At 48.7% G+C, this 20,658-nt stretch overlaps 1 protein-coding gene across 6 annotated transcripts in view; it reads right to left on the reverse strand.

Annotated features, from left to right (window-relative positions):
- The window catches only part of DDR1 (discoidin domain receptor tyrosine kinase 1), a 90,728-nt gene that overhangs the window by 2,667 nt on the left and 67,403 nt on the right, over positions 1 to 20,658 (reverse strand). For 5 of the 6 annotated variants that reach the window (XM_081317764.1, XM_081317765.1, XM_081317766.1 and 2 more), the window contains 6 exons: positions 9,442 to 9,552; positions 8,699 to 8,937; positions 7,579 to 7,706; positions 4,459 to 4,659; positions 2,062 to 2,296; positions 39 to 188 (listed from right to left, as the gene is read on the reverse strand). In XM_081317764.1, the coding sequence (XP_081173890.1) occupies positions 39 to 188; positions 2,062 to 2,296; positions 4,459 to 4,659; positions 7,579 to 7,706; positions 8,699 to 8,937; positions 9,442 to 9,552 (1,064 nt within the window). The remainder of the gene's footprint in view (positions 1 to 38; positions 189 to 2,061; positions 2,297 to 4,458; positions 4,660 to 7,578; positions 7,707 to 8,698; positions 8,938 to 9,441; positions 9,553 to 20,658) is intronic. The other variant, XM_081317763.1, reaches the window with a different exon arrangement.

Genomic DNA, 20,658 nt, shown 5'->3' on the forward strand with positions numbered 1-20,658 from the left:
TGTATAATAGGCATGTTGTTGAACAGGCATATTGTTACCTGTTTACCCTGATGCCGAAAAAACTCGCCGGCGTTCTCGATTACAGCTTCATCCGTGAGCTGGCTGTATGGCTGTTCTTGGCACAGCATGAGGATCTCCCAGAGCGTAACGCCAAACGCCCAAACGTCGCTGGCCATGGTAAATTTACCCTGCGGGGAGGTGCGGGGGTGGGGGGTGGGGGAGGGGGACAGAAAGACAACATACATGGGTTCATTAGATCAGCTTTACAACATGCTTCAACCTTGAGGGCTCTGGTCAGGGCAAGCCAGAAAACCGAATCGAAAACACAAAACCCCAAGTGAAAAGCATTGCAACAGGTCCTGCCACTCAACCCCTCAAAGGGATTGGAAGTATTGCTTCCATTTTTTTCTGGAAGGTCTGACCCAGGGGTCTTCAAAACTAGGCCCTTTTATGACTTGTGGACTTCAACTCCCAGAATTCCTCAGCCAGCCATGCTGGCTGAGGAATTCTGGGAGTTGAAGTCCACAAGTCATAAAAGGGCAAAAGTTTGAAAATCCCTGGTCTAACCAGATCTTAACTCTACAAGAAGACTATAACTTTATTAAGGTAGGCTATAATAAGAGAATAAAGGGACGCGGTGGCTCAGTGGGTTAGGACGCTGAGCTTGTCGATCGGAAGGTTGGCAGTTTGGCGGGTCGAATCCCAAGTGCCGCGTAACAGAGTGAGCACCTGTTATTCGTCCCAGCTTCTGCCAACCTAGCAGTTCGAAAGCACGTAAAAATGCAAGTAGAAAAATAGGGACCACTACGGTGGGAAGGTAACAGCGTTCCGTGCGCCTTTGGCGTCTAGTCATGCCGGCCACATGACCACGGAGATGTCCTCGGACAAGCGCTGGCTCTTCGGCTTTGAAACGGAGATGAGCACCGGCCCCTAGAGTCGGAAACGACTATCACGCATGTGCGGGGGAACCTTTACCTTTATAATAAGAGAATACTGCAAGTCTGATTGTGTTTTTCTTCCCCCTTCTCTTATACCTACATCCTTTATTATAAAGGGCAGTGCTTGCTTTCAGAATCCTGTCCTTTAGATTTATCGATTTCTTTTTCTTGCTTTTTCTACTCTTGAATGTTCCTTTGTAAAGCGAAGTTATAAACATGAGCATTTTTTTTCTTTAATCCTAATGAATCTCTTTAAGGTTTGCCCCTTTTTCTCAGATCTATCCTTTATCTGTTTTTTTCCAAATGAGAGCCGGTTTGATCTCATGGCTAAGGCATCCGGCTAGAAAGCAAGTGACCCCGAGTTCAAATCCTGACTTAGCCATGAAAGCCAACTGGGTAACTTTGGGCCAGTCCCCCTCTCTCATCCCAACCCATCCTCCAGGGTTGTCGTTCTGGGGAAAATAGGAGGAGGAGAGAGGTGTGTTAAGATATGTTTGCTGCCTTGAGTTATTTGTAAAAATAAGAAAAGTGGGAGATAAATAAACAGACCGCTGTCCTTATATCCCAAGGGAGGAACCAGCCTTAATCTCCTCCTAATAGTTTCACATTTCCCAGGGCTTAAGGAGGATTCTGACCTTTCTGTTTTTGCAACATTCACGTCTGCTGTAGTCATTAAGCAAATCACTCATGGTCACTAAGCAAAACTTCACAGGACAGTATCTTGTGATACCGCTGACTTTGCTTGCCCGAAGCTGGCTGTGAAGGCTGCAAATGCCAATCATGTGATCGTGGGACACTGTAGCCATCGTAAACACACACACCCCACTTGCAAAAGATCCCGGATCTCAAATCACGTGACCTCGGGGATACTGCAAAGGATCCTGGATCCCAAATCATGTGACCTCGAGGATACTGCAAAGAATCCCGGATCCCAAATCATGTGACCTCAGGGATACTGCAAAGAATCCCGGATCCCAAATCATGTGACCTCGGGGATACTGCAAAGGATCGGTTCTAAAGATACCTTTTTCATCAGCACCATAACTTTAAGCCGTCGCTAATCGGGACAGTCCTTAAGGGAGGACGGCCTGTAGTTGGAAGCTCATCAGCTTCGCACACTTACCATGAGAATGCACTCCCAAGCCATCCAGCGGATCGGGAGCACGGCTCGGCCTTGGATGCGATAGTAATCTCCAGCATAGAGATTCCGGCTCATGCCGAAGTCAGCGATCTTGATGGTGAAGCCTTCGCCCACCAGGCAGTTTCGGGTTGCCAAGTCCCGGTGCACAAAATTGAGGGAGGCAAGGAATGCCATCCCTGAGGCTATCTGAGCTCCCAGATGGACCAAAGTGGGATAGCTGAGAAGTAGGGGAAAAGGTAAAAAAAAAAAAAAAGATGGTAGGAATGTTTATTTGGAAAATGTGCATCTCACTCTCTGCCTCCGTACAAGAGCAAAAGCACCAAAGATATTCCCATCAGGCAGTGGGGCAGTGCTCGGTGCTTAAACCACGCAAGCTAAAATACAAGATAGTTAAAGTGAAGTCATCTCGAGATCTTAACGGCCCACTAAATTCAGTGAAACGTTTATCCCCTCATGTTCTCAACCTTCTTCCTGTTTAACCGAGCACTTCCCTCTCTGGAATTTTTTTCAGGATTTCCAAACTAAAATCCATCTTGTTCCGTTTCAAGTGCTTCTTTGAAAAATTGACCCCAAGCAGCCATTTCTGTGCTCTTTAGAGATGAAGTTGAAAAGCACTCATGCAGCGGTTTAAGAGTCCGCTGGCCCTATGTATTTCCTTTCTATAAGTCTTTTTTTTTTACAGTATAGTGACATCTAACAAACTGGGAATTGTGACCAACACGTTGTGCTTAGATTGTAAGCCGCCCTGAGTCTTCGGAGAAGGGCGGGATATAAATGGGATTAAAAAAAAAATCATGTGATTCTATTCTGCGGCATCTTGGTGACCGTTTTGAGGAAAAAAAGGATTAATATCACCGGAAACTGCTACCCCCACAAATCTCTCTGTAGGCTTTGAAAGTAATTAATTTGGGGGGGGGAGTTTGGGGGAAGTAGATGAAAAGGGCTAATACAGCATAGGAAACAGGATTAAACATAAAACAGTAAAGTATTTGAGAATGAAAGTGAAATGAGAAAATGTTGGAAGATATTTAAAGGTGATTTGTGTGGGAACAGGCATGCAATAAGAAGGAAACTGAAATGAATATTATAAATGTTAATATCCAGAGGCGGGGGGGGGGGGTAATGAAATAGTCAGGTGATGGAAGAATGCTGAAAAGCAATGTAATGGGAGGAATGTTTTAAAAATGAATTTGGTATGCTTATGGAATGGCTGTGTGATTTGTTTAACAAGCTGGTGAAGGCTGCAGCTGTGCCTGATAATTGGAAGGATGACAATATTGTTGCTCTAAGGCAGGGGTGTCAAACTGCCGGCCTGCGGGCCGGATGCGTCATGCCGAAACTGCGCCCACCCCATTGCCGGCAATGGAAAAAAAGTTGCGATACGTCACGACACATGCCGTGACCTTGCGAGTTTGACGCCCCTGCTCTAAGGGAAAAGTAGGAATGCGAAAACTACAGGGGGATTAGGTCAGTAAGCACACCTAGAAAGATGTGTGACACAATTCTGATAGAAAGAGCACCAAGAGGTGACTCTAAGCAAACAGTGTGGTGCAGTTTTACACTGGGTAGGAGGAGATGTGCGAATCTCTTAAAGGTTATTACAGGGCTGGAGACTAAAACATGTGAAAACGGTTGCTGGAATTGGGTATGTCTAGCTTAACGGAGAGAAGGACTAGGGGGGGACATGATAGCAGTGTTCCAATATCTCAGGGGCTGCCACAAAGAAGAGGAAGTCAAGCTATTCTCCAAAGCGCCTGAAGGCAGCAATGGATGGAAACTTATCAAGGAGAGATCCAACTTAGAATTAAGAAGAAACTTCCTGACAGTGAGAACAATTAATCAGTGGAACAGCTTGCCTCCAGAGATTGTGGGTGCTCCATCACTGGAGGTTTTTAAAAAGAAATTGGACAGCCATTTGTCATAAATGGTATAGGGACTCTAGTTTGGGTGGAGGGTTGGACTGGAGGACCTCTGACATCCCTCCCAACTCTTATTATTCTGTTCTGTTATTCTTTCTATAATGATGTGCATCCATCCCATCCAAAGAAAGTCTGGAACGGTATAGGGCGGCTCTCCTGTCACGGGCAGAGGGGTTGGACTAGAAGACCTCCAAGGTCCCTTCCAACCTTATTATTCTATGTTCTTCACTCTTCCGCATGTGAGACTGAAATGTTCGTGGTTTTTTTGTTGCTTTTGAAAAGCTGTAATGTAAAGAGAGTAAGTTTTTCTCATGCTTTTTCCCCCCCCTTTGGCTTACCACTTCTCATTTCATTTCGCTGCCCTATTTTAACCTAAACGGAACGGAGTGATGGCATTCACACATGCAAATTGTGATGGCAAGTCTACAGAACTGGACTGCCAATATTTCCTCCCAAATACCTGATGGTTGGTCTCCCACTGGGGCTGCCCCCCAGCTTGTCTTCCAGCTCATGGCCACTCAGGAATTGGTTGAGGTCCCCATTTTCCATGTACTCTGTGATCATACACAACGGATCATCCCGCACACACACACCCAGCAATCTCACAATGTTAGGGTCCTTCAGGCGAGACATTATCTTCACCTCCTTCAGGAAATCGTTCCTGCATGGACACAAGAGAAGACATGGACAGGTGGATGAGGAAGGTAAATTGACAGGTCTCAAGAGAGGACATCTGGATTCTAATTGTTTATTCGTTCCCATTTTTTTCCCCCAACTATAAAAATCCCCATCAAAGCACTGTGGCCATTTGTAACGTAGAATGCAGTCTTCCTATGAATGAAAACATATTGACTATGTGCCATCGAATTGGTGTCAACTCTTAGCAACCATAAAAGATAAAGATTTCCCCCTGATGATCTGCCCCTAACCTGGTTATCCAGGTGTGGTTATGATGCCCCCATTACCACTGTAACATTGTCCTCTTCTTCCCTTTGCTTCCACTTATAGTGAAGTAATTAAGGCTGTTTGAATGTTTTGAAATGCTTCCTCCCACTTTCTCCATACCTGGGCTAAGATCCCTTTTGTGAAATAAGCTGTTATCAGTTTCCTGCAATGCCAACTTTTATTGTTTATGTTCGAGTTTTCTTCCATTCGTTGCCCATCTTTCTGACAATCTCTTCCTAACGTTACAGCTAGTCCTGAACTGACCACAACTGGAATCTTCCATCCCTAAGCAATGTGATTACTAAGTGAGATGAGCCCGATTTTACGACACTTTTGCTGCAATTGTTAGCGAACCACACACAGGCATTAAACAAGCCCGGCTTCCCCCACTGACTCTGCTTGTTGGAATCTGGCTGGGAAAGTCCCTAATGGGGGGCTTTTGCCCAGGTTCGCCTGGTGCGCCAGTTGCGGCCCTATCTGGACCGGGATGCCCTGTGCACGGTCACTCATGCGCTCGTGACCTCTCGCCTTGACTACTGTAATGCTCTCTACATGGGGCTTCCCTTGAAGACCACTCGGAGGCTCCAACTGGTACAGAATGCGGCCGCGAGAGTTGTCTTGGGAGTTTCCCGGTACTCCCATGTTACACCTCTGCTCCGCGAGCTGCATTGGTTACCAGTTGTCTTCCGGGTGAGGTTCAAGGTTTTGGTTATGATCTTTAAGTCCCTACATGGCATGGGTCCGGGGTACCTCGGGGACCACCTGCTGCCGGCTTCAACTCCCCTCCGCCCTGTGCGTTCCCACAGAGAGGGCCTCCTCAGGGTGCCTCCGGTCAGGGAATGCCGACTGGCGGCCCCCAGGGGGAGAGCCTTCTCTGTGGGTGCCCCGGCTTTGTGGAACCAACTGCCGGTGGAGCTCCAGACGGCATCGGACCTCCGAACTTTCCGTCGTGGCCTGAAGACCCATTTGTTTGAATTGGCCGGTCTGGCCTGATGGGGGAGTTGGGTTTTAAATTGTCATTTTAGATTGCATTATTGTTTTAATTGGGCACTGATTTAATCTTTGTTTTAACTTTTGTATAGTACTGTATTTTTATTTATATGCCCTGTGAACCGCCCTGAGTCCCCAGGGAGAAGGGCGGTATATAAATTAAATAAAACGTAAAACGTAAAACGTAATGGTGATTGTGTCAGCCTGGGACACTGCAACCTGTTGTAAATACACGCCGGTTGTACCAAGCACCCAAATTTACAGTAATGGGACTGTGGGGACACTGTGACAGTCATAAATGCGAGGACCCATCGTAAGTCACTTTTTCAGTGCTGTCCTAACTTTGAACAATCACTAAATAAATGGTCAAAAGTCAAGGACTGCCTGTGTTTAAGCAGGCATGCTTAAACAGCCATGAAAGCTAAATTCTGCATTGGTGTAAAAGTTACTCCTAGGGAATTATCGGGGAGAATGCTGCCTTAAGGACATTTATGGCAACGTAAGTCTTTCAAATTACCTACCAGGCAAGACCCAAATGGAAAACCTTGAGCAGATAAATAAGTTGAGGAGCTCAAATTAATGCAAATGCAGCTCTGCTTTCTTAAGAGTCAGCAGTCGTAAACAAATTTCACTGAGAAGTATGAGCAAAGCTAGGGGCTAGCCTAACATTTCCAACAGGTGAATAAAGATTAAGTCCATCAAGGCATAGCTGATAATATTCCCTTATGCAGGGCTTTTTTTCTCACTGAACGCTCAGAACGGAGTTCCGGCACCTTTTTTGGATGGAACCTTGTAGGGTAGGCAAGGCGGGTTGTATAACATGTGTGAGTTCCGGCACCTTTTTCTTTTACAAAAAAAGCACTGCCCTTATGGATATTTGTGCCAACTTTCACCTGGAGTGAATCAAGTTAGAAAAAACATAGCATAACGTATCATTCCTGAACAGCTTTCTGATGTGTGGGTTTCAACCCCAGAAGTCCTAGCAATGGACAAACAGATTAAAAAGGGCTTGGCGGGGCAGGTGTGTGTGAGTGTGTGTGTGTGTGTGTGTGTGTGTGTGTGTGTGTGTGTGTTTCAGCATGCTGAAGAATAGTCAGGTTGGAAAAAATGTATACAGCAGGTTGTCCTTTAACAATGCATACCCTCAGTGCTTTTTTTGTAAGAAAAAAGGTGCCGGAACTCACAACTTGTTTATCTGTTATTTAAAAAATTATATATTCAGTCCTTAACATAAATTTACCTTTCGCGTGTAGTCAACCTTTGTACAAACACCCACACACATCAGTTGTGTAAAGAAAAATAAAGGTCGCCACCCTCAGTAAGCACTCAGCGCGTGGCCACACGACCAATCACAGGCCGAGCGGTGCCACAAGCCGAGCAGCGCCATCACAACCAGTGCAGACGAAGTACACATGTATCGGACTCGACATGCAAGCAGCCCGCATGCACCAGTTTAATGATTTTGCCACCGACCTGGTACGCTTGACAGGGCAATTCAAGTCCACGTGGACCAAAGATCAAATTTTCAAAAGTTACTTTTAAAACTTGGAAAATCTGTCCAAAAAAAGGTGCTGAAACTCTGTTCCAGTGCGTTCTATGACAAAAAAGTCACTGCATACCCTTATTTCCATCCTCGGACACTCACCTGGCGTTCTTGGTGGCATCCGAGCGAAGAATCTTCACAGCAACCAGCAGAGGACGCCCCTTGCGGACGTTGAAAGGGAATTCCAAGCTTGGCAGATCTTGAGGATTCTCCACCTCGCACAGGTGGACCTTTCCGAGAGAGAGCGGGAACAGGGAAACTTTATGGAATCCCAAAGGACACAGTGAATAATTGCACGCTCAATGCAATTAAGGCATTGCTCTCAACCGTGGCAACTTGAAGAGGTATGGACTTCACCTCCCAGAATTCCCCAGTCAGCTAACACAAATTTTGGAGGAAATGCTCCAGTTGGCCAAAATCCATCAGCCACACGTTTTTTCCCCTAACACATGGCAGGGTGATGGAACGTAAATACAGGTGAGTCCTCAACTTATTTATGCATTTATGTTGCCAAGTGAGAAATCTGTTAAGTGAGTTTTGCCCCATTTGTCAACTTTTCTGGCCACATCTGTTAATCGCTGCAGTTGTTGAATTAGTAACACGGCTGCTAAGTGACTCTGGCTTCCCCCTTGACTTTGCTCCGTCCGTAGGACACAAAAGGGGATCCCGCGACCCCAGGACACCCCAACCGTCATAAATATGAGCCGGTTTTCAAGCATCCAGATGTAAATACACGTGACCGTGGGGATGCTGCAAAAGATCGTAAGTGTGAAAAACGGTCATAAGTCACTTTTTTTTCCAGTGCCGCTTAACTTCCAATGGTCACTAAACGAACGGTTGTAAGTCAAGGACCACCTGCCAGGAGCAGATGCCCAGGAGGGGGGGCGCATTCCCGAGGAGTAAAAGGCGGGTAGCATACGAAGCCACGCCCCCTCCAGCCCACGGGAAAACGTCTCTCCGTGTAACCCAGGAGTAGGCAACCTCGGCTCTTTTATGACTCGTGGACTTCAACTCCCAGAATTCCTGAGCCAGCCTGGCTCAGGAATTCTGGGAGTTGAAGTCCACGAGTCATAAAAGAGCCGAGGTTGCCTAACCCTGGTGTAACCGGTCCTTGGTGCCCAAAAGGTTGGAGACCTCTGCTCTACTGCTTTGCCTCGCTGGCAATGTACGTCTCCCTTTCCCACTTGCAACCTCCTCCGCCACAGGTCGGTACTGGGCTTACCTCTCCAAATTGCCCTTCGCCCAGCTTCTCCTTGAATATCAGCCGTTCCCGGGGAAATTCGCCTACTGCCATGTCCTTGCCGGCGAGGGCATCCACCGCGACAGCCGGGACGGCGTACGTGTTCCCCCCGGTCACTCCTTGCAGGTTGATGATGTCGGCTTCGGCGTAATGTGGCACGCTGTTCTGGAAGCCTGGCTGGCTGGCAGCCAGTTCTGGTTCCGTGTAGTCGATCCCACACGCTGCAGAAGAAGAAGAAGAAGAAGGGGGGGAAAAGACAAAAGGAAAAAAAAAAGAATCACTTCAGAGACTGGCGGAGAAAGGGACACGGAGGGCTTGCCCAACCCCAAATGGGCTGCAACTCTAGGCGCCCGGCAGCCATCAGAGGCAGACGGAGCTCTACTTTGGACACAAGGAGCCCAGGTAACCTCCAGCCCCAGCCCCGCTCTCCCTCCCCCCGTCCAGAAGCCGCAGCATCGCAGGACCTGCAAAGCGGAAGGTGAAATGTTGGTCTTAGCCATGCACAGGACTGACAAGAGGGAGATGGACGGGGAAGGAGTTGGGGAGGGGGGAGAGAGAGAGAGAGAGAGACATGGCGAAGAAAGAGAGGGAGACAGACGGACAGACATCGCCCCCTGGCTGGATGGAGAGGAACTGCAGAAGGCGGGATGTTCTGAGCAGGGGGGTTAAGTGAGGCCACCCGGGGTTCCCAGCCGCACCGCACAAGCTCAGCGCGCCCTCCTTACCATTGGTGTTGATTGGCTTAACCTGGCTGGGTGGCGGGAAAGCAGGCCTTCCCATTGGCTGGGCATAGGTGGCCAGGAGGAGATGGTAAGCCGGGTTGCTGAGCAGCAGAGCTGTCGGGAGAAGGGGGAGGTGGGGGGAGGGAGGGAGGGGGCGGGGGAGGTGGGTGGTGGTGGTGGTGGTGGTGGAGAGGACGAACGGACGGATGAGGAACGGACAGACGGATGGAGAGATGGATACGAAAGGTAAGGTGTGACGCAGAGAACAGGCAGCACTTTAGGGATTCCTGCCCCTCGTTTTAAGCTTCACATCCCAAACAGGGTAGCGAGAGACGCAGACACCAAAAAAAAAATGACATGCGGTTTAATGATGGGAACTGGCCATCATTAGTATCTTTGGACAGAAGGAAGTGACCCAGAATCCTGACATTTGCAGACGGCCTCCAGATTGATGGCAGGCCTAAGCCCAAAGGAGACAAGTAACAGCCAACGGAGTCCAGCTCATTTGCTTTACGCCTAACCAACGGAATCTGTCCAGGCTAAAGCTCTCTACAGGTAGTCCTTGATTTACAACCATTTGTTTAGTGAGCTACAACCGCACTGAAAAAAGTGACTTGCAACTAGTCTTCCTGCTTAACGACCGTCACAGCATACCCATGGGCAGCCAGCATGTATTCGTGATAGTGGCAATGTCCCGGGTCATGTGATTGCTATTTGCAACTTCCCAGCTGGCTTTGACAAGCAAAACTCAAAAGGGGAAGTCAGATTCACTGAACAACGGCACAGTTCCTTTAACAACCGCAGTGATTTGTTTAACCGTGACAAGAAAAATGTTGCACAATCGAGCACAACTCCCTTCACAACCCCCTTGCTTGACAATAGATTCCCAACTTGATCATAATTCGAGGGCTATCTGTTATATATTCAAGATGGACAGTATTTAATATTTTATTGTTATGAAATGGTATAGGGTTTCCTGCCTGAGCAGAGGATTGGACTAGATGACCTCCAAGGTCCCTTCCAACTTATTATTATTATTGTTATTGTTGTTGTTGTTATTATTATCATCATCATCACCACCACCACCACCACCACCATTATCATTATATGTAGGGGTGTGGGTCTATACATATGTTGTACGTAGGTGTGTGTCATGTATGTGTTTCACTTTGAGAGCGGGCAACTAAATTTCATTTTTGATGTGTGCCGTTGTTCCCCTAGTAAAAAAATGACAATGAAGATTATCTCATCTGTAACTTTCTCACCTATATCTGGGAGATAATAGGGCAGGGGTGTCCAACCTTAGCATCTTTAAAACCTGTGGACTTCAACTCCCAGAATTCCTCAGCCAGTCCCCACAAGTCTTAAAAGTTGCCAAGGTTGACTACCTCTGTTCTATGGTGTGGTTACCTTGAACTTTTTCCTCCCTCCCATATCCAGTTCAGGACTGAGCAGTCTCTTACTTTGGGTCTCTTTCTGGAATGGGTCACCTCCGCCCTGGAAAGCTGTTGTGTGACTGGCGACTCTCCTTCTCTAGCTGTACATCCCATCACACCTGTGTCTCTCTTCTTCAAAGGAACCAACCAAGGCTGGACTTCCTCCATCCGGCTCTGTCTAGATCACAGGTATGCAACCCGCGGCTGCGGAGCTGCATGCGGCTCTTTCAGCCGTCTCCTGCAGCTCCCAGTCCTCTGCTATGTGCAGTCCAAAAAAAAAAAGTGGGGCTAAAAAAGTTCAACCAATCAATTCAAATATGCAGGGTAGGTGCATATCTCACCTTGGTTCCACTCTTCAGTCAAACCCTGTTCTGTGCATGCATGCATGTATGCGCACACATTTTTTGCGGCTCCCAGTTTTTCCTTTTGTGAGGGAACCAGTTCCGAGTGGCTCTTTCACTGTTTCAGGTTGCTGACCCTTGGTCTAGATCAGGCATGTCCAAAGTCCGGCCCGCGGGCCATTTGCGACCCGGGGGGCGGTTTAATATGGCCCTCTAACAGCCCTCCCTGCTCTGTGTAAATGCGGCCCTCCCTTCTGATTGAGGGCGGCAAGCAGAAGACTGTCTGCCACAGGAGGAAGGGCGGTGAGAGGGTGTTTCTGAGCAGCATATGGAGTCTCGGGTGCTGCCAGATCCCCTCCTTCTTTTCCCCCTTCTCTCTCTCTCTCTCTCTCTCTCTCTCTGTGTCTGTGTGTGTTGGACCCGCGGGGAACAGCTGGTAGGGAGGCGGCAGTCCGGCATTTCCCCCCCTCTCGTTTGTGTATGTGTGTGTTGGACCTGCGGGGAACGGCTGGTAGGGAGGCTGGTAGGGAGGCGGCAGTCTGGCATTTCCCCCCCTCTCATTTCTATGTGTGTGTGTGTGTGTTGGACCCGCGGGGAACGGCTGGTAGGGAGGCAGCAGTCCGGCATTTTCCCCCCTCTCGTTTGTGTGTGTGTGTGTGTGTGTGTGTGTGTGTCTTGGACCTGTGGGGAACGGCTGGTAGAGGTGGTGGCAGTCTGGTGTTTGCATCTCTCTGTGGGCCCGACACACACACAGAGGAGGTAAACAACGCCGGACCATCGCCTCCCTAACAAACCTCTCCTGCGTGCGGAGAAATGCCCATTCCCTCTGCTGAGCCATCCCAGTTGCTTGCATTGTGGAAGGCAATCATTTGGAACGAAGACACGAGATTCGGCGTTTCTCCGCCCGCGCTGATCTCGCCCTCCTTACAGTCTGCCTCTCTTTGTTTCAGCTTGCTTTCTGCATTTGGGATGAAGACTCGAGAGAGGGAGACTGTAAGGAGCGCGAGATCAGCGCGGGCTGAGAAACGCCGAATCTCGAGTCTTTGTCCCAAATGCAGAAAGTGCTGATCTCACGCTCCTTACAATCTCCCTCTCTCGAGTCTCCAGTCTTTGTCCCAAATGCAGAAAGCAAGCTGAAACAAAGAGAGGGAGACTGTAAGGAGGGCGAGATCAGCACGGGCTGAGAAACGCCGAATCTCGAGTCTTCATCCCAAATGCTTGCCTTCTGCAACGCAAGCAACTGGAATGGCTCAGCAGAGGGAATGGGCGTTTCTCCCCACGCGCTGATCAGCGAGCGCAGAGAAACACGGATTCCCTGTGCGCCCTTGCAAGATATGGAGGTGCTCCAGGGAAGTAACTGGGATGGCTCAGCAGAGGGAATGGGCATTTCTCCGCACGCGCTGATCAGCGGGCGCGGAGAAACGCCGAACCGCGAGTCTTCATCCCAAATGTAGAAAGCAAACTGAAAGAGAGGGAGATTGTAAGGAGCGCGAGATCAGCGCGGGCTGAGAAATGCCGATCTCGTGTTCAGATTGTTGGGGGCAATCTCGCTCCAGCGTCTCGGCGAGCACATTGGGCCGCCCCGCTCCTTGGGGCTCGCTGCTGCCATGGGGGCCAGCTTGGGGATTTGTTTCTGCAGGTTAAATCGGAACCAAGCAGCAAGTGAAAAAGTTAGCAGCAGTAGCGGGAGTGGTTTTAATTGCCAAGCGTCCCCATGGAAGTCAATGGAGGCGCTGCGGCTGGCCTTTTGAGTTGGTGAGTGAATGAGAGCGAGAGAGAAACGTTTATTGAGCAGTGTGAGTGAATGAGAGCATGAAAGAGGCTTTTTGGAGCAAGAGTGAGGGAATGAGAGAGCGAGAGAGAAGCTTTTGCAAACAAAACATGAGTGAATGAGACCGAGAGAGAAACTTTTCCAAGCAAAGGTGAGTGAATGAGAGCGGAGGGGGCAGGGCGTCTGTATGTCTCCCTTAGGCTCCACTGTTCTGTCAAGCCTCTTGATTTGCACATAAAATACATTGTGAAAACTCAGCTGTCAGTTGATCTTAATGTTATAAAATGAAAAGTATGCCATTTGCAATTAACTTGGTATAAAATAATTCATTTGCATTTAATTGTAATTGTTCAAAGAATGTTCGGAAAAATGTTCGGCCCTCCAGCATGTTCACTTCATCCAATCTGGCCCTCTTTGAAAAAGGTTTGGACACCCCTGGTCTAGATGTACCAGGCTACAGGTCCCCACTACCCTAGCTCAGGATAATGGATGGCCGTTAAGTGTGAGAACCAGTCTTAAGTGCAAGAACTTTTTCCAATATCGTCATAAGGAACGGTGGCTAAACAAAGGGTTGTAAGCTACTCGCTTAGAAGAATTTTTTTTAAAAAGGATTTTTTTAAAAAAATCTTTCCTGAGATTTTTTTTCTTTTCAGACCTGGAAATTGGCATTGTGTTACTGAATGCTCTTTCGAGAAAAAAGGTACAAAGATTCCTCCTTGCGCTTAGAAGCCAAGTGCATCCGGATGAATCCAGGTTTCCTTGAGTGCTAGTTCTCCAGTTTCTTTGACATTTTTAAAAAAAAGTGTTGAAAAAGCAGATCACAAATCAGCGTAATTTAGGAGCAGGCTATAACTCGATTTTGCTAGAAATATAGACCAGCCTTTTAAATGAAGCAGACCACTAACAAAATATCCCAGTTAATTGACTTGCTTCCTTCTTTCCTTTCTCGATTCACAATTCCCAGCTTGCGGTTTATAGCAAGAGCCTACTTTTTTGATATTTTTGATACAAGCAAGGATACACACACACACACACACACACACACTAAATGCACAACAATAGGGACTTTGGAGGAAAACATGGTGAACTGAAGATGGCTCCATTAAAAGTGGAGCTGACAAGTGCAATCGAATGCAGAGCCAGCAAACAGACCGGCTCTTTGTAAATACTCTCCAGACAAGGAGGAGGACTTGAGGTCACCCACAAGGGCTCTTTACAGTTGCTCCTTGCAAAGAGAGCACAAGACAGCGGTCTCCATAGTTTTAGCGTTCTGGGAGACGAGGAAATAAGCCATCTAGCTTAACTCACATTCAGCACCTTCAAAAGGACACTGGATCTGCGTGCTTCTTTTTTCCAATCAATTTTGGAAATTTTTAACTGCTTTTCATCACCAAGAGCCTTGGTGGAGCAGTGGGCTAATGCCTCCTTAAGTAACACCAGCTGCCTGCAATTAGTGCAGGTTCGCATCCCACCAGGCTCAAGGTTGACTCAGCCTTCCATCCTTCCGAGGTAGGTAAAATGAGGACCCAGATTGTTGGGGGCAATTAAGCTGACTTTGTAATAATGCCGCTTGGGGTGTGTGTGTGTGTGAAAGCCCTAATAAGCAGGCATATACATAGAATGAAGGCTACTGCTAAGCTTGTAAGCCGCCCTGAGTCTTCGGAGAAGGGCGGGATATAAATGGAATAAAAATAAAAATAAAATAAATAAAAAATATTAGTAACCTTTTTTTACACAGCACCGGGTGAGTTTCCTTCAATGCTTAATGAAACACTAAAAAGGGGGTTAGAATTTTGATTTGGGAAAGTTACAAACTTATTAATGGTCCATTTGGATTTGAAATAAGATTTTGGGATTTAATTATAACAATTCCTGCCATGAAAAGTGCATTGATTCATTGATGGATTAGGTTTGTTTTGTTTAAAAAAAACATGATAGGATGAAAGTTTGAAGTTTGAACACTAGAGGGGAACCGGAAAGAACTAAAAATTGCAACTAACGCAGAACATTCAGATTTGATTTACTAATACAGAACGAAGAACAGAGAATATTTTAATATTGGACATACTGATGGATATTTTTGAACAATGAATCCGGAAGTTAATTTTAAAAGTGTATGTCCTAAAAATACACTGTGCTTAAAAGATGCTACGAAAGAGAAATAGGTTTTACTTGACAAGACTGAGACTGATCTGAAAGTGGATTTAAAAATGACGAGCTACAAAAATAATATGGGAAAAGCTGTTATATTGGATATACGAAAGAAACCAGTTAGCCTTAATAATTAAAAGGGATACACAGGTAATTCTTGACTGACAATTATTTGTTTAGTGACCACTCAAAAGTTTCAACGGCACTGAAAAAAGTGACTGATGACCATTTTCCCCACTTATGACTGTTGCATCATCTCTATGGTCATGTGTGTTGTGATTCAGGGTCAGCCTGTGGGTTCGGCAGTTGAGTCGGACGATTCAGAGGAGCAGGAAGGGGGTGTTGGAGAGCTTGCTGAGGATAGCCTTGAGGCTCCGCAGAGCCCTCAGCCAGGCCCCTCCCATCTGGTCACTACGCAGACCCAGCTGTGTGAGCCTGACAGCGTGGATGAAGATGACCCACAGCTGGCCCTGTTCAAGGACGCCCGACGCAGGAGGCAGTCAATCAGGAGTAAACAGAGGAAGGCAATGGGGCTCCTCGGAAGGAGGCAGAGAGAAGCCACACCTTGAACTGTTTAAAAGGGGAATGTGTGGGAGGGCTGGTTTGCTGAAGGCAACCGTTTGAATAGTTCCTGTTTCATGGTTCGTGTTTGCTCTCTTTGCTCTGTTTTATGTCAATAAATTTGGCAGGCTTAGTTCCAGCCTCTTGCCTTCTTGTAAAGGGGTTGTCCCTGCCTTTTCTGCAGGGCCGGTAGCAGGCTGGTACAGAACAGTGTGATCAAAATTCAGATGCTTGTATTTATGCAATGCGATCACTTTTTGCGTCCTTCTGTCAAGCAAAGTCAATGGGGAAGCCAGATTCATTTAACGTCCGTGTTACTAACTTAATAACTGCAGTGATTTACTTAACAACTGTGGCAAGAAAGGCCATAAAATGGGGCAAAACTCACTTGACTATCTCGCTTAGCCACAGAAAGTTTGGGCTCTGTTGTGATTGTACGTTGAGAACTACTTGTGTTTTATTGTGTAAAACAGGTTATTAAACCATTACTTTTAACTACGTCAGGGGGAAAAAACCCTTATGGTATATTTCTTTTTTTCTCTCATTCCCTTCGGTAGGAGCCTAATAAAACTTTTAAGTGAAAAGTATACCGAAAAAGAACCATAATCCCTTGCTTTTCCACAATGGGAGGAGACACACAGAATAATCCATTTAATTATTTGAAGGAGAAGGTATGACAGATCAACTGTGAGAGAATTAGGGGTTATGCCCTCGTAGGGCATTTGGGGCCCTCGTTAATTAGAAACAACATTTTTAATGGTTCCCCAATTATACATATATATGTAGATCTTTGGTCATTCGGGTTTTTTCCCCACGTAGAATTGAAGGTATAAGAGCAACGTTTCGACGAAATCTCATCCGTCATCCTCAGGCTGGTGGCTTCAGCTTCGTTCTTCTGGGAGAAGTGTGGCTGTTTGTTCCTCTTTTTTAAACTGCCAGAGGGGGTGTGTTCTGTAGGTGGAGGTGTGCTCTGATTGGGTGGGGGGTTAGCTGTGTTCTGATTGGGTGGGAGTGTGTTTTGAATGGGGGCTGTGTTCTGATTGGATGTGTTTTGAGTGGATGGGCTGGTCCATCCACATCCAATCAGAACACAGCCCCCATTCAAAACACACATATTTAATTTAATTTAATAATTTAATAATTTGATTTCTATACCGCCCTTCTCCCGAAGGACTCAGGGCGGTGAACAGGGCAATACACAATAAAAATCAGATACAAAAATTAAAAAACCATTAAAAACCAATTAAACATCATGCCCATAAAATCAATACATATTAAGTTAAAAACTAATTTTAAAAAACCCAACCCCACCCCGTCAGACCAGGCCAGCTTGTTCGAAAAAGAATGTTTTAAGATCGCGCCGGAAGGAGCAAAGGTCGGGGGCCGTCCGGAGCTCAACCGGTAAGCTGTTCCAAAGGTCTGGCACGCCCACAGAGAACGCTCTCCCCCTGGGGGCCGCCAATCGGCATTCTTTGATCGGCGGCACCCTGAGGAGGCCCTCTCTGTGGGAGCGCACTGGACGGAGGGACGTTGACGCCGGTCGCAGGTGTTGCCGTAGGTAATCCGGACCCATGCCATGAAGGGCTTTGTACGTCATAACTAACACCTTGAACCTCACCCGGAGAGCAACCGGTAGCCAATGCAGCTCGCGGAGCAGAGGTGTAACATGGGAGTATCGGGAAACTCCCAAGACAACTCGCGCGGCTGCATTCTGCACCAGCTGGAGTCTCCGGGTGGACCTCAAGGGCAGCCCCATGTAGAGAGCATTACAGTAGTCTAGACGAGAGGTCACGAGCGCATGAGTGACCGTGCGCAAGGCATCCCGGTCTAGATAGGGCCGCAACTGGCGCACCAGGCGAACCTGGGCAAAGGCCCCCCTAGTCACAGCTCCAATATGCTCTTCCAAAGAGAGCTGTGAATCTAGAAGGACCCCCAAGTTGCGAGCCCTATCTACGGGGGGTAATAGCTCACCCCCCATGGCCAATGATGGGATAATCGGAATTTCCCGGGATGCCGGCACGAACAGCCACTCAGTCTTGTCAGGGTTGAGTCGAAGCCTGTTCCTCCCCATCCAGACCCGGACCGCCTCCAGGCAACGGGACATCACGTCGAGGGCATCGCTGGGGTGGTTTGGGGTGGAAATAAAAAGTTGGGTATCATCAGCATATTGGTGATACCCAACTCCAAAACCACGAATGATCTCACCCAGCGGCTTCATATAGATGTTGAACAGGAGAGGCGAGAGAACCGATCCCTGAGGAACTCCACAAATGAGAGGTCTCAGGGTCGATCTCTGCCCCCCTGCCAACACCGACTGCGAACGTCCCAGGAGGTAAGAGGAGAACCACTGGAGAACCGTGCCTCCCACTCCTAACCCCCTGAGACGTCGCAGCAGGATACCATGGTCGATGGTATCAAAAGCCGCTGAGAGGTCTAAAAGGACTAGGACAGAGGAACAACCCCTGTCCCGAGCCCGCCAGAGATCATTCACCAGCGCGACCAATGCCGTCTCCGTGCTGTACCCGGGCCTGAAACCCGATTGGTACGGGTCTAGGTAGTCAGCTTCCTCCAAGAACAAAGGGAGCTGATGCGCCACCACGCTCTCAACAACCTTCGCCAAAAACCGAAGGTTGGAGACCGGACGATAGTTGTTTAAAATTGCTGGGTCCAAGGCCGGCTTCTTGATGAGGGGTCTCACCACCGCCTCCTTCAAGGCGGCGGGAAAACTACCCTGACTCAAAGAAGCAGTAATCACTGCCTGGAGCCAGCCTCGTGTCCCATCCCGGGCTGCATAAGTCAGCCAGGAGGGGCACGGGTCCAACAAACACGTGGTGGAGCTCAGCTTCCCCATGATCTTGTCCACTTCTTCAGGGGTCACAGGATCGAACTCTTCCCAGATTAAATCGACAAGACCGCCCGTATCCTCTTCGACAGACTCTGCCCAGTCGGAGTCCAAACCGGTCCGGATCCGAGCGATTTTGTCCGACAGAAATCGACTAAACTCCTCGGCTCGACCCTGCAAGGGTTCCTCCCTCACCTCCTGGTTAAGGAGAGAGTGAGTCACCCTAAACAGGGCGGCCGGGCGATTCTCTGCGGACGCAATGAGGGTGGCAAAGTGGTTAGACCTAGCCACCCTCAATGCTGCGAGATAAGTTCTCGTAAACGACCTTAGTCGTAACCGGTCGGATTCGGATCGGCTGGACCTCCAACAGCTCTCTAGGCCCCGTCTCCGACGCTTCATCTCGCGGAGCTCCATGGAGAACCATGGGGCCCGTTGGGATCTGCGTCGGGTCAAGGGCCGCATGGGTACAACTTGGTCGAGTGCCTCTGTGGCTGCCCTTTCCCAGGCTTCCACCAGGGCATCGACCGAGCTGTGAGCAAAGGAGGCAGGTGGGGGCCCAAGCGCCGTTTGGAACCGCTCAGGGTCCATAAGGCGCCTAGGGCGGAACCATCTTGTTGGCTCAGCAACCCCACGACAGGGAGTGGCAAAACGGAAGACCATCCGCAGGAGATGATGATCGGTCCATGACAGGGGTAAATTAATTGGGGAACCCCCCCCAAGATCATCTAACCACCGTCCAGATAGAAAAACCAGATCGAGCGTGTGACCCCCTCCGTGAGTTGGGCCCAGAATAACCTGCTTCAGGTCCATGGCCGTCATGGAAGCCATGAACTCCCGAGCTAACTCAGATGATCCCCCCAGGGATGGTAGGTTGAAGTCACGCAAAACTATAAGTTTGGGGAACTCAACCACCAACCCTGAGAGGATATCGAGAAGCTCAGGCAGGGCTGCTGCCACGTGTCTAGGTGAAATATACACCAACAGCAAGCCCAACTGAGCTCTGGGACCACATCTCAGGAGGAGGGACTCACACCCGGCTATCTGGACTATGGTGGCCTCCCGCGGACATAAGGTCTCCCTCACAACAACTGCCACTCCACCGCCCCTACCTTGAGCCCTAGGCTGGTGCAGCACCCGGAAACCTGATGGGCTAAGATCAACCAGGGGGACCCCGCCCTCTGGGCCCAACCAGGTCTCCGTAATGCAAGCCAGGTCCGCATGCTCCTCCTCAATCAGATCGTGAATGAGAGGTGCTTTATTCATTACAGACTTGGCATTAAAATACACGAGCCTGAGCTCAGGTGGCTGCTCATCCTCGCTCCCGGTACCACGTGCTGAAATCAGAGGGTCGGAGCGCATCACCGCTTGAAGACAGCGGGGACGCACCCCCGGGTATTGATGTGGCCCTCTGTTCCTACACCTGCGGCCATTCCCAACCGCCGTGGGAATAGATAATCCCACACCCTGCTCCGGGGCCCCGTAAACCCCCAGCCCGACCCCTACCACGGCGCGATCAGTCCCTGACCTGGTCTGAGAAACGGTTGGTGGAACCCCCCTAGTTTCCAACCGAGCCGATAAGCCCACCCCCCTCCCTAACCCCTCAAAACATTTAGCTAAAAAACACACCAGGGGCCTCTTATTAAATTTGGAAGAGAGGCTCCTGTCCCTGCCCAGCCATCTCTCGGGGTCCCAATAATTGGGTCCGTCATCAGGAGGCACGATGGAAAAGCAGGCGGGTCGCACCCAGGAGAGGGGGGCACCCCTGAGCGCCAATAAGGCTGTGCTGGAGTAAGATAAAACCATTAGTCCGGGGGAGTCCAGTCAGGCAGTCCATCAGTCAAAAGTTGGGAAGCTGAAAGTCAAAAGTGTCCAATTCACCAGCTCCCTGCCACTGAGCTGGGTACCAGTCAGATGACTCCAGGATAGAACAGGCACCTCCCTCTCACGAAGGGCCCAGATCTACGATGGGATGGACAATTGCCAACTCAAAAGGGCATACCTCCCTAGATCTCTCACCTCTAGGGAGGCAGCAGATGGTAATTGGTTGGTATCGATGATAACATATACGAGCCGCCCTCTCACAGAGGCTCGTCCAAGACCTTCTTGCTTCAGTGGGGA

This window comes from Vipera berus, assembly GCF_964194415.1.
Source record: "Vipera berus genome assembly, chromosome: 2".
NCBI lineage: Eukaryota > Metazoa > Chordata > Lepidosauria > Squamata > Viperidae > Vipera > Vipera berus.